This window comes from Dreissena polymorpha, chromosome 3 (genome assembly GCF_020536995.1).
Source record: "Dreissena polymorpha isolate Duluth1 chromosome 3, UMN_Dpol_1.0, whole genome shotgun sequence".
NCBI lineage: Eukaryota > Metazoa > Mollusca > Bivalvia > Myida > Dreissenidae > Dreissena > Dreissena polymorpha.
In genome coordinates, this window is record NC_068357.1 from 121,241,560 (window position 1) to 121,256,173 (window position 14,614).

Consider the following 14,614-nt stretch of genomic DNA (forward strand, 5'->3'; position numbering starts at 1 on the left):
CTAGGGGGTTAAGGAGCTTTGATATAAAAAATGGGAGTTTTTAGGAGCTTTGATATCAAATACTAGGAGCTTTTATGAGCTTTGATATAAAAAATGGGGGTTTATAGGAACTTTGAGATCAAACACTAGGGGGTTTAAGGAGCTTTGATATAAAAATGGGAGTTTTTAGGAGCTTTGATATCAAATACTAGGAGTTTTTATGAGCTTTGATATAAAAAAATGGGAGTTTTTAGGAGCTTTGATATCAAATACTAGGAGTATTTAGGAGCTTTGACATCAAACACTAGGAGTTTTTAGGAGCTTTGATATCAAACACTATGAGTTTTTAGAAGCTTTGATATAAAAAAATGCGAGTTTTTAGGAGCTTTGATATCAAATACTAGGAGTATTTAGGAGCTTTGACATCAAACACTAGGGGGTTTTAGGAGCTTTGACATCAAACACTAGGAGTTTTTAGGAGCTTTGATATCAAATACTAGGAGTTTTTATGAGCTTTGATATAAAAAAAAATGGGAGTTTTTAGGAGCTTTGATATCAAATACTAGACTTATTTAGGAGCTTTGACATCAAACACTAGGAGTTTTTAGGAGCTTTGACATCAAATACTAGGAGTTTTTAGGAGCTTTGACATCAAATACTAGGAGTTTTTAGGAGCTTTGATATCAAATACAAGGAGTTTTAGTAAGGGTGTCACGGTACTCCGTGGGACGGTATATCGTAATAGTCTCCCCTCGGTACGGTTCACGATACGCCTCCGCGTACGTGCGATACGGTACGGTACGGCATTTTTCATGACGCATTTCAAGGGAAGTAACTGAAATTCGCCCAAAAAATGGCGGAAGTTTAATTGAAATCACCTCCACCGAGCTTCTGACAAAAAATATGGAAGCATTTTGTGTTATCAGTAAGAAAGTGGTAGGCGTTTATAATTCGTGTAAACATTTGCTTTATATCACGACTTAAGTCGCTACGAATTTCCAAAGCAGGAGCTGTAATTTTGTGATTCCGCTGAGAATTTCGCAAATTCTTTAAAACCATTTAAATTAAATTTCAGCCACTCAAAAATATGATGTGTCGCCTACGTCACGAAACAAGGTGCAATATTTGACTGGTTCTACGAATTGCGCTTGGAGTTTTTTACGGCACAAGCAAAGATAGCCAGTTTGACTATTTGGTAAACACGTTTTATTTTTAACTTAAATAATCTATCGGAGTTAAAGAAACATAAAGCAGCCCGTATTTTTTAAACATATAAATAATTTCGTGTTCATATTTAATCAAAGTTTTAGATTTGTAAATAATAATAACTGATTGTCAATTCGTGTACTTTCATGACATTATGTTATTTTGTATATTGTATGACACATATTTAGAGGTCTTTAAATAAAACTGAAAAATGGTTTTAAATGGTTTGTATGTTGTTTCCATCTGACGATACGTATCGCGATACGTATCGTATCGTAAGGTGAGCGTATCGTGACACCCTTAGTTTTAAGGAGCTTTGACATCAAACACTAGGAGTTTTTAGGAGCTTTGATATCAAATACTAGGTGTTTTTAGGAGCTTTGACATCAAACACTAGGAGTTAAATAGGAGCTTTGATATCAAATACTATGAGTTTTTAGGAGCTTTGATTACAAATACTAGGAGTTTTTAGAAGCTTTGACATCAAACACTAGGAGTTTTTAGGAGCTTTGATATCAAATACTAGGAGTTTTTAGGAGCTTTGATTAAAAAATGGGAGTTTTAGGAGCTTTGAAATCAAATACTATGAGTTTTGGGGAGCTTTGGCATCAAACACTAGGAGTTTTTAGGACCTTTGATATAAAATCTAGGAGTTTTAAGGAGCTTTGATTACAAATACTAGGAGTTTTTATGACCTTTGCTATCAAACGCAAGGAGTTTATAGGAGCTTTGAAATAAAATACTAGAGTTTTTACGAGCTTTGATATCAAACACTAAGAGTTTAAGGAGCTTTGATATCAAACACTATACCTGTTAAAACCGTTGGCATCAAACACTGGGTGTTTTTAGGAGCATTTGACGTTATTTGACGGCCTTATAGTTAACAGCTTAGCTTACGGCTTAAAAGCTTAGAACACAAGAAATAAAACTAAAAAAAAACAAAACCGAAACAAATTTACAGTGTTATTTACAGTAGAATATCATTTAATAGTGCATGATGACGTTTTTATCAGTTAAAAGGCGGGTCGTTGTTGGCGCGTTAAATGTGTCAGTAAAATTAATTGAAGGACGAATTTTGCGCCTGGAAATATCGTGACGTTAACGATTTTCAAAAGAAAGACGCTCATATTATAGAAGGTATTTTGGACAGGAAAGCAACAGACAGTGGTCAAGTGTGAATTATTTTGTGTCTAATTAAGCACTGACATTGTAGTTATCTAAAACTTCATTTTTATATTATCTTGCATTTAGCCTTACTGTTTGATTTACATGGGTTGCTCTACAATGAAGTTTTTATTAGCAATACAAAATATGGATACACCAACGCAGACTCGCGTACACATACGCGCGTTAAAACGGAAGTACCCACCGTCAAGTCCAGCTCCACTACGCAGCTAGCTTCCGGCATGATGCCTTTCAATATCGACTTGGCCCCTTCGACGCCGAGAGGGTTCTGTCCGATCTGCAGAACACATATGTGACATGTAGTTACCAACGAAAACATTGAAATTTAACGAGCCGCCCTCTTGGGAATCATGGCCTATTTCATCTGCGTAATGTGTCGTCCCAGATTAACCTGTGAAGTCCGCACATGCTAATAAGGGAAGACACTTTCCGCCTTGACTTTATTTTGTTTTTAAAGGACTTCCGTTCAACAAAAATGCCATAAATTTAAAAAAGGGTCGTACTGATTAGCCTGTGCGGACTGGGACGACACTTTACGTTGGGACGACACTTTACGCTGGGACGAAACTTTACGCTGGGACGACACTTAACGCTAGGACGACACTTTACGCACATGCATTGAGCCAATTTTGTCACGAGCGCGGTTCTAACGCAAACTTGTGTTGTTGTTTGTTCTGATGATTGCAATGTATTGACCTTGAAGATCATATATGATTTAGTACTAGAATTAGATACAGAAACAACGAATCTCCAGTAATTGTATCAATTATTATCAGTAGATAAAGTCCTGTTCGTATCCACCTCCTTTGTGACATAAAGCCAACCATGAACTCATAACTATTATAACTAGCATCACAGCTTTGGAACGAACGGTCAATGCGACGCATTGGGGGTTTAAACCGGTTTAAGGCATAGTCAAACCTCATATTTAACCTTAAATTTGTCACAAATAAAATGTAAATTAAGTCTATTTAAATAAAATGAACATATGCAAAAATGAAAACATAAGTGGCTAAACATTACGTGCGAATAAGATATGACCTACTGTATTGCCCTAATGTTTATTTAAAAAAAGAAGATAGGTTTTAAAGTGAATATTATGCAGAGAAATATGATCCATTTATAAAAGATTTTAAACTAACAAGTTAGCGACGTATCTACATACATTTGTCAAATGAACTTGTTGTAAAAAAGATCGTAAATATGTTTAATCTACATAACAAAAAGTTACCTAAATTTGTAAATCAAACTAGGATTAAGAAAGATCGTACATATGTTTAATCCGCATAAAAAAAAGCTCCACTACTTACTGTCTCTGAAAAACAGAAATAATATATTTAACCTGGTTTTATCAGAAGCAAGCTCGTATGAATTTAATGTTTGATCTTGACATGAAGGTAAACACTTCATCAATCAGCCTTTCACCTTCAGTGTCTTTAGCAGGTCGTTCCCCTCCAGGGCCTTCCCAATCACGGTGGCGGCGGTAGTTCCTATCCTGTTGTGTGACACGTCAATGTGAGCGATCGTTCCCGACTGCTTCAGGATTTCCGCCACTCCAAACGCGCCCTCGTTCCCAAGGCCGTTCATGGCAAGGTTGACAACTCGTATTCGACCGTTGGTCTGAAAGATATACGAGTTACCTCCGTTGTCATAATAATTGAGCCTCGCTCTGTGAAAAGGGATTTAATGAATGAGTGTAAACAGTCGTCCCAGATTAGTCTGTATAGTCAGCAGTCGTCCCAGATGAGTCTGTGTAGTCAGCAGTCGTCCCAGATTAGTCTGTGTAGTCAGCAGTCGTCCCAGATGAGTCTGTGTAGTCAACAGTCGTCCCAGATTAGTCTGTGTAGTCAGCAGTCGTCCCAGATGAGTCTGTGTAGTCAACAGTCGTCCCAGATTAGTCTGTGTAGTCAGCAGTCGTCCCAGATTAGTCTGTGTAGTCAACAGTCGTCCCAGATTAGTCTGTGTAGTCAGCAGTCGTCCCAGATTAGTCTGTGTAGTCAACAGTCGTCCCAGATTAGTCTGTGTAGTCAACAGTCGTCCCAGATTAGTCTGAGTAGTAAACAGTCGTCCCAGATTAGTCTGTGAAGTAAACAGTCGTCCCAGATGAGTCTGTGTAGTAAACAGTCGTCCCAGATTAGTCTGTGTAGTAAACAGTCGTCCCAGATTAGTCTGTGTAGTAAACAGTCGTCCCAGATTAGTCTGTGTAGTCAGCAACGGCTATTCAGGATGACACTTCCCGCCTAAACTGGATTTGAGAGACTTTCTGTAAACAAAAAATATCATAAAGCGCAAAGTGTCGCCCCGGATTAGTTACTTCGGACTTCACAGGCGACACTTTGGGACGACACTTAACGCACATGCATATAAATAGAGATATTGTCTCCATCCCACGAAGATTGCAATCAACTGCAGTTAATAATTTAATATTGGTGTCTGTCACATTCAACTTATTTAGATGTTTTTTTTTTTCTTTTTTAACATATGATTTCACTGAAGCATATCGTCTACTGAATGTAATAACTAGGGTAACTGACATTTTGTGAATTGTTCAGGAAAGCATATAAAGCAAAATACAGTAAGAGCCCTTAACTTATTTTTTGCGCTCAAAATATTTCAGTGTTGAAATTATGGTAACTGCTCCTTTCTTAATTTTTTATTGTTTTAAAAAAGACATATCAATTTGCAGTTTTGTTTCGTTTTTCAACTGTTATTATAATACTTATCCGAAAATTTGAATACAGAAAAATGTTTATTATTTAAATAAAACGTATTTTTGCTCCTCCTGAAAATTTTACAAAATGTCAGTTACGCTACTTTTTACATTCAGAAAATGACATGCGCTTGTTATGTCAATTTCGAAAATTTGATAAAAACATATATTTTTACCAAAAAGGTTGACTTAATATTTTAACAGTTGATGTATGTCACCTTAATAAACACAAAAATGGAAAAAAGTAGAAATGTAATAAAATGTCAGTTACATGACTTATTACATTCAGTAGGCGATATATATGGATTATTCATCAAACTTTAATACGTTATAAGTTATACCATGCATAACCATCCACAATAGTTGAAACTTGATACGCCGGTGTTGCGTAAAAATTTTAAGATCAATCAAAATACAAATCTTTTGGGTTTTTTTTTACAAAGCTTAATGTATTGAAAGCGATAAAATAGTAGTCAGATACCAGTTAAAATGCATATAACCTGAAAGGTAAGGTTATATCTAAGTGTTTTAATAATAATTAACAGTCAATCTTATTGATTTGCGATGTTATACGTATTTATTTGATAGCATCCACTTGCAAAAATAATAGACTATGATTTGGGAGATCAACTTATTGTTCTGAATATTCAGTGCATACCTGCGAACCCTTTCTACTCTTCGCTTATGGTCATGTTTTTCTAAAACGAGCAATTATACACAGAATTAACCGAACATTTTTTAATCGTCCTGCGAAAACTGGGCTTAATGCATGTGCGTAAAGTATCGTTTCAGATTAACCCTTTGCATGCTGGTAAATTTATCGTCTGCTAAAATGTCGTCTGCTGAATTTCTACAATTAGCATTTCTTCGATTTTTTTTCAAAAAATACTATCAGAATAGCAAACAGTTTGGATCCAGATGAGACGCCACGTTCTGTGGCGTCTCATCTTGATCCAAAGTGTTTGCAAAGGCCTTCAAAATTCGGTTCCCGCACTGAAAGGGTTAATCTGTCAAGTCCGAACATGCTTATCTGGGACGACACTTTCCGCCTGCATGTTTTGCTAATAACAGACTTCATGTAAACGAAAAATACCAAAACAGCGGAAAGAGTCGTATTTAATTAGCCTGTGCGGACTGAACAGGCTAATATGTTAAGACACTTTATGCACATGCATTAAGCCCCGTGTTTTCAGAACGAGGCTAATTTCTGTCACTGTTCTCCTCGTGTGTCACTGTTCTCCTCTCGTGAAATATTGTTTGAAAGTGGCTTTAGTACCGCAATCCCATTGCAGATGCAGGTGGCGCTTTTCAACCGGAAGTTGTTCCAGCTCAGGTCAAGGTGCTCGATGGTCTCGTTCTCAGCTGGAAAAAGTCAGATACGCCATTAAGTACTGCATCAAATCGTGTTTTCAGATCATTTAAGTCCCAGAAACAAATGTTAGCCTACATATAACACTTACAATCAATATTTTACCAACTTTACTTTCAGTACATAAGTTTCAAGAATATATACGTATATCACTCAAACAGATTTTACAAACAGTTTACCTTAAACAACAATATTATACCAACGTGAAAAAGTCGGACAAATATTTGAACCGCGTTCTTGGACAACTGCGCTCAATGCCTGTGCGGGAAGTGTCGTCACAGATAAGCCTGTGCAGTCCGCAAAGGCTAATAAAAGACAAAACTTTGCGCATAAACTAGATTTTCGTTTAGAGGGGACTTTCTTAAAACGAATAATTCCATAAAAGCGGAAAGTGTCGTCCCTGATTAGCCTGTGTGGACTGCACATGCTTATCTGGGACGACACTTCACGCACATGCATTAAGCCCACATTTCCAGACTTGTGTCCATTTAAAACCAAACGTGTACCCACATATAGCGTCCGCCAGTAACTTGCTGTCAGTGGAGCCAAAGCCGTTGTGACTCAGGTTGACGTACTTCAGTATGTTATTCTCCTGAAAAAACATAACAATCAAATTAGTCGTGTTCTGAGAAAACTGGGCATAATGCATGTGCGTAAAGTGTCGTCCCAGATGATTCCAATGATTATAATGCAATTTAAGCTTCACAAGTACAATAATAAAACAATCGCAACACCTTCAAGTTACCCAAATGAAATATACTAATTTTAACAAACGCACATAAAAATGTCATTAAAAATGTTTCTAGAAAATAAAATAAATACATGTATTTCCATCTTAAGTTTCGTTCCTTTCATACAAACATTACATGGAAGTAAACAACGCTCTGGTAAAACTGGACTCAGTGCAGGTGCGTAAAGTGTCGTCCCAGAAAAACCTGTACAATCTGCAAATGCATCTCAGGGACAACATTTTTCGCTAAGAAGGAGTTTAAAGATAAAGAAGTCTCCTCTGAAAACGTAAATCCAGTTTAGGCAGAAAGTGATATCGCTGATTAGCCTGTGCAGCCCGCATCTGTGTATCTGTGATGACTATTTACGCACATGCATTTAACCCAGTTTTCTCAAAACGCGACTCAATTGGGTTCATAATTTCGATGATGATATCGCATTTTATGTTCCACACAGAAGTACAATATTATAATCAAAGCAATGCATTCAACAAAAATACTAACTTTAATAATATTTGACTCAAAAGTTCATATAGAACAGTTCATATAAAGCGCAAAGCATGTATTTCCATTTCAAGTTTCGTGTAGTATAGTATATTAAACATTACAAAGCTGCGCTCTTGAAAAATGGGGCTTAATGCGGTAGTCCGCACAGGCTAATCTGTGACGACACTTTCCGCGTGTTTTTACCACATTTATATAGCGCCCTTTTCATACAGTATGAGCGTTCAGAGGCGCTTCACATTTTGTCTCCTGATCACTGGGTCATAAGTCGTCCGTTAACATCTTGGTGCAGTATGCAGCCACAGCACATTGGCTTAATTCCCTCACAGGTACCAATTTATGCACCTGGATGGAAGAACCAAATGTGACATAAATTTCTTGCTCAGAAAAATTCCAGTGGTCAGGGCGGGATTCGAGACCTGTCGATCTCTAAGCCAGCGTCCGACCATTAGACCACTGCTCCCCGGCTTAAACTGGATTTTGCTAGGAAGAGACTTCCATAAAACCAAAAACACCATAAACGTGGAAAGTGAGTCCTGATTAGCCTTTGATCCATTTTCCTAGATAGAGCCTTACATTTTCCTAGATAGAGCCTTACATGTTTCCTAGATAGAGCCTTACATTTCCTAAATAGAGCCTTACATGTTTCCTAGATAGAGCCTTACATGTTTCCTAGATAGAGCCTTACATTTCCTAGATAGAGCCTTACATTTTCCTAAATAGAGCCTTACATGTTTCCTAGATAGAGCCTTACATGTTTCCTAGATAGAGCCTTACATTTTCCTAGATAGAGCCTTACCTTTTCCTAGATAGAGCCTTACATTTTCCTAGATAGAGCCTTACATTTTCCTAGATAGAGCCTTACATTTTCCTAGATAGAGCCTTACATGTTTCCTAGATAGAGCCTTACATTTTCCTAGATAGAGCCTTACATGTTTCCTAGATAGAGCCTTACATTTTCCTAGATAGAGCCTTACATTTTCCTAGAAAGAGCCTTACATTTTCCTAGATAGAGCCTTACATGTTTCCTAGATAGAGCCTTACATTTTCCTAGATAGAGCCTTACATTTTCCTAGAAAGAGCCTTACATTTTCCTAGATAGAGCCTTACATGTTTCCTAGATAGAGCCTTACATGTTTCCTAGATAGAGCCTAACATTTTCCTTGATAGAGCCTTACATGTTTTCAACGTTTCATATTTTTATATTTGAAAGAAAGGCGAACACCAGCCTTTCACATACTGAACTTTAAATTGGTTTTTACTTGAAATGCCTCTGCGATAGTCTGCGAATCCTTGTCACTCAGGTCATTGCCTGCAAGAACAGATACGGGTATTAAGTAAACATGTATCTTACATCGTACAGAATACTTGTTTTTGATTGGCTAAGCTGACTGTGTTTTTTCCCATTTTAGATGGATGACTTTTAACATGAGGTCAGTAACGTCAAATGACGTCACTGATGCAAACAGTCTCCTCGTATTACGTTGATAATGGAAAATAACAGGTACTCAATAAGATAAATAAAATAAGATTAACTTCTTAATGACACCGCATGATCTGATACAGGGTGGTATATTTATATTATTTTCTACCCTGTATCGTGTGGGGTCAGTTACAAGCCGTGTATATAACACTTTCAGCTTTATCACGTAGATACCCGGTACGTATTTTGACGCATATGTAGTCCCTTAGAAAGTTAATCTTAATTGAAGATCTTTCTTACTAAATTCTAGTTTTAAAGACTTCGTTTCCAACTCTTAGATACTGATGAGCAGCAAAGAGAATTAACCCTGAACAGACTGCGAGTTACTCGCAGGCTGTTCTGGTTTTATGCTCTTTGCACACAGCCATTTTCACTTGCTTCTGAGTTGGAAAAGTCTTAAACAGTATTTCCCCCTAAATATATACATAGATTACATCAATCACAGTATGGTCACTTCAGTTATATATTTTATCTGATAACAGTGTGTATTTGATATATTGATGAAAATATTAAAACAAACTCTAACAATGTGAACATACAATTTCGATCGCTCTTCTAGTGGGACTCGAACACACGTCTACAAAATTCGCTACTGCACTATAACCCCGTTGTTGAAGTTGCGCATTAGAATAGAGATAACGTATGTACATTTTATTCAATTTTACTAATACCACAGACTTGCCCGCACTCGCTAATAGCGTCACAGGAATCAACATTTCTTAATTTAAAAAAAAGGTTATAAAGACGTATATTTTATAAATCCCCATTAAACAAACTTCTTAATAGAAAATCTAATTCTTCAAGTTTTAATAATGTCATACCATATTAATCGTGGATATGCTTAATTTAAAGCTTATTGAATGACGCCCGGCGAGAAGTTGGGCTCGGAAGTCCATGAACAGATTTAAACGGTGTGCAAAGGCCGTTCCAAGGCAATGATCCAAGTTGCATTCATTTTAGTTCGAATGCTCACTTGAGATCCCTGCAAATGTTCTTTACAGCAAACACACCAAATAGGTGAAGAATGAAGGCTTTGAATACATTGAGCTGAATGAACGTAAACACAAATGCGCTCAGGGAAAACAGGGCTAAATGCAGCCTTCTCAGATAGGACACTTTACACGCAGAGTTGGTTTACGTTTAGATGATACTTCCTTTGAACGGAAAAAACATAAAGCGGAAAGTCTCGTCCCAGATTAGCATGTGCTTCTGCACAAGTGAATCTGGGACGACAATTTACACACATGCATTAACCCTTTCAGTGCTGGAACCAAATTTTGAAGGCCTTTGCAAACAGTTTGGATCCTGATAAGACGCCACAGAACGTGGCGTCTCATCAGGATCCAAACTGTTTGCTATTCTGATAATATTCTTTGAAAAAAATCGAAGAAAATGCTAATTTTAGAAATTGAGCAGACGACATTTTAGCAGACGACAAATTTCCCGGCATGCAAAGGGTTAAGCACAGTCTTCCCAGAACTTGGTACGAATGTTCTCTTGAGATCCACGTATCTGTTCTCAACAAAAATATATAAAAGTTAACACCAAAATAAGGATTGAGAAATCGTAGTTTTTATCATCATTAAAAAGCAAGTAAAACTGTAGCCAATATCAAGGTGACGCGCTTTACCGGACATGTCGATGTTCCTCAGGGTGACGTTAGCGTGCAGCACCCGACAGATCGCCGCACACCCGACACTGCCTAGCTTGTTGTTGGCCAGATTCTGTGAAGAACAAAAATAAGAAGGTCTTGAGGTAAGGCCGGGTTTCCATGCATCCGTGTCCGCGCTCCGCGTTCCGTGTCCGCGTTCCGTATACGGACACGGAGTATCTATTCCATGCATCCGCTTATTATTTTAGCCTTTCCGTGTAAAATGGTGACTGCTGCGGCAGTACTGCATGTAAGTAGACGGAAACGCAGACATAGGTACTGGACACGTGCCATCATAAGAAACCGTCAAACTTACGGCACATACTACCATCTTGTTAGAGTTCAGGACCTACTTCCTTCTCAGTAGACGTCAGTTCGGCGATGTGCTGTCGGTTGTAGAAGAACAGCTGAATCGCATAGACAAAAGAAGAACATAAATAGCGACTTCTTATAGCGTTATATCTTGTTTGAAATATATACTGTGTCTTTTGAAAAGCAGACGATATATATTCGCATATTACTATTCTCCCTTACCTGAAACGTAATCAATTGACATTTCGTTAGCTATGCTTTTCCAGATGTTTGATGCAATGTCTTTGTCTTTGTATTCTTTCATACGTTGGTTGTATATTTCAGGGTGATCCCTTACTATTTTTTTTACTAATATATATGCTTCAAAGTCGACCATTCATATTGACTGCCGTCCGTGTACTGAGTCCGCGTCGATTTACCAAGCGATTTTTCACGGACGCATTACGCGGACGAAAATGCGGACGCGGAACGCGGATACATGGAATAGCTCCAACAGATTTCAACCAGTTCGTTTTTTCGCGGACACGGACACACGGACACGGAACGCGGAGACATGGAAGCCCGGCCTAATGGCGCAGCAATTTAAATACGTTTAACAATAGAACATAGAGTTACAATTCTATGTGAAACTGTGTTACTAGTATTTTATTGATATCAAATGGACGATACTAGTATAACAACCTCGTTTTATGTTTTAATACACTGAATGCACATCAATTATGTCCACAACCTTGATACATGACTCTGATTTATCTGACACATGCATCCCCTTCTCACTGGCACTATCCCGTCGATTTTTCTCTCAGACATTTATCCCTCTCATCTATGCCGCTCTTCCACCCCACCCCAACTCACAAATCTTGTCAAAATCCCTCTCACAGTACCGGTTCTTCCATCAACCTCCCAACTCACAATTCTTGTCAAAATCCCTCTGATCTTACCCGCTCCTCCACCCCACCCCAAACCACAATCCTTGTCAAAATCTCTCTCATCTTACCCGCTGCTCCACCCACCCCAACTCACAATTCTTGTCAAACTCCCTCTCACAGTACCGGCTCTTCCATCCCACTCCCAACTCACAATTCTTGTACAATCCACGCTTACCGTACCGGCTCTTTCACCCCCTCCCCAACTCAAAATTCTTGTCCAAACAGTATCCTTTTTGACTTAATTTACAAGCCAGCAGCTCCTCTGGTTTAGATGATTCACTCGGCGCCATTATCGCCCTCCTATCAGTTTACCCTTCAACTTACCGTTACCCCTTTTTAATACAGTTGCCCCTATACCACTTCAGACGTTACTACTGTACCAGTTTCCCATAATCACCCCAGTAACTTAACTCTATCAGCATCCCATCTTTTTCTGGCAGTAAGCCAGTAACCAAACTAAATGTTCCCTTCTACCATCCAGTAATCACTCCCGCTCCAAGTTTTGCACCATATACCACTACCACAACCAGTTACATCTCTGCACCAGTTTCGCCTATTTTACCTCGTGTTTCCTCGTACAACTATTTTACACTCTCTCTCTCTCTCCACAAGTGACGCGTCCCTTTGCCCCTCCCTCCTACCAACAACCCTCCCCCCCCCCCCTTCATACCAGCTCTGTGATGTAGCAGTTCTCCTTCAGCATAGCGGCCGCATACTCCCCTCCCTCTCCGCACAGCCAGTTGTCCTCCAAATCAAGTGCCAAGATGAAAGTATTGTTCTGCAAGTGACAATACGGACTTGATGTTTACCAGAGAAGGTAACAGGAATGATTAATTTGTGTTTTGGTATTATAATTTGTGCAACACTTTAAACGACTTTTATATAGTCTTATAGTATATAATATATTTTACTGGCTTATCAGAGACGACACTTTGCGCTTTTATGATATTTATTTTTTTTTCAAAGAAAGTCAATTCATCGCCCGAATCCAGTTTTGGCGGAATGTGTCGTCCCTGATTATACTGTGCGGACTTCACAGGCTAATCTGGGACGACGCTTTACGCACATGAATTAAACCCCCGCTGCTCATAAATATTTGTTTGCAAATATATTTAATGACATTTTTTTAAATATGAAAATCTTTCAACGAATGCCTTTAAAATAAAAGTTAGAAGTATCTACTAATTTGAAATTTAACATGTCTGGCTTGTGGTGTTGTATGCTTTGTAATGGATGTGTACGTATTTAATCCCCCAAAAAAATGTGTGTGCATGACAAACAATAACGAGATATAAACGGCGACAAAAGGTATTGATTGATGTAAACGCATGTTGTTTTATAACATATACATACCACTTTCAATCATGTATAACCGAGTATTAAGGAAAAACTTACTTAGATATGGGAATTATCGCGCCTCAGCCTCATTATTGATTGCTATTGAGAGCTCGGTTATACAACTGACAGATAGTATTATAAAGATCAAACGGAATACACTGGCGAGAATGAGCTATAATCAATTATGGATTTCGATTACGTATATATTGTTCAGTTTTCACTTCAAGCTAAACACGCTTTTCATTTCAAATAAATTAAAATCGTTTTTTAAGTAGATAATCGCTTAAAACGAACGCAAACGCTTTTTTACCTGTGAACATAACATAACTGATCGCTAAAGCATTTTTTTCAAATGTGGATGTTCAAATGTAGAATCACAAAAAAACGGACAAAACATGTTTGTTTTTTGCATAAGTCTTTAAGCAAGTTAAAATAAATGTGTCGTGAGATTAGCAACTAACATTACAGTCAGTGCAGTCCGCACATGCTAATCAGGGCCGATACTTCCCGCCTAAACTGGATTCTCGTAAAGAAGACACTTCTTTAAACAAAAGATCAATAAAATCGGATAGTTACGTCCAGATCGGACATGCATTAGGCCCAATCTTTTTCCAAAACGCGGCTCAAATTAATTTGTTTTAACTACAAACCCTCAGTCCTCAGTGTTGTTTTGCTCCAATGTTCTCAGTGTTTTTTTGCAAATCTCAGAAAAAAGTAGGGACATCGCCACTTTAAGTCTCTTTTAGTAATACAGCATTTTGACCCTTACCCTGATTGGGACCATGGCTTCTAGTGCTGGTGCATCATTTCCTTGTGTTAACCCAGGAAAGAGTGTGTGCATCAGTTAAAACTTATTTATTTAAGCTAAATTACAGCGAAAGCCGGAGGCTTATTGCAACGCTTTCGAGGCCGTTTCCTGGGTGGAACAAGTACTTTGTATCGAAGGAATGTGCCACGTTCTGAGAAAACGGGGCATAGTGCATGTGAGAAAAGTGTCGTCCCAGATTAGCCTGTGCAGTCCGCCAAGGCTAATCACGGACGACACTTTCCGCCTAAATTGGATTTTTGCTAAGAAGAGACTTCATTTTAACGAACAATGTCATAAAAGCGGAAAGTGTCGTCATTGATAAGCCTGTGCGGACTGCACAGGCTAATCTGGGAGGGCACTTTACGCACAAGCGTTATGCCCAGTTTTCTCAGAACGCGACTCAAATGCTCCA

At 38.2% G+C, this 14,614-nt stretch overlaps 1 protein-coding gene across 2 annotated transcripts in view; it reads right to left on the reverse strand.

Moving 5' to 3' along the window:
- The window catches only part of LOC127871240 (leucine-rich repeat-containing protein 74A-like), a 317,610-nt gene that overhangs the window by 298,806 nt on the left and 4,190 nt on the right, over window positions 1–14,614 (reverse strand). Inside the window, exons 4-10 of one of the 2 annotated variants that reach the window (XM_052413986.1) lie at window positions 12,727–12,834; window positions 10,795–10,888; window positions 8,944–8,993; window positions 6,960–7,041; window positions 6,357–6,442; window positions 3,796–3,990; window positions 2,555–2,647 (exon numbers count right to left, since the gene is read on the reverse strand). In XM_052413986.1, coding sequence (XP_052269946.1) covers window positions 2,555–2,647; window positions 3,796–3,990; window positions 6,357–6,442; window positions 6,960–7,041; window positions 8,944–8,993; window positions 10,795–10,888; window positions 12,727–12,834 — 708 coding nt within the window. The remainder of the gene's footprint in view (window positions 1–2,554; window positions 2,648–3,795; window positions 3,991–6,356; window positions 6,443–6,959; window positions 7,042–8,943; window positions 8,994–10,794; window positions 10,889–12,726; window positions 12,835–14,614) is intronic. The other variant, XM_052413985.1, reaches the window with a different exon arrangement.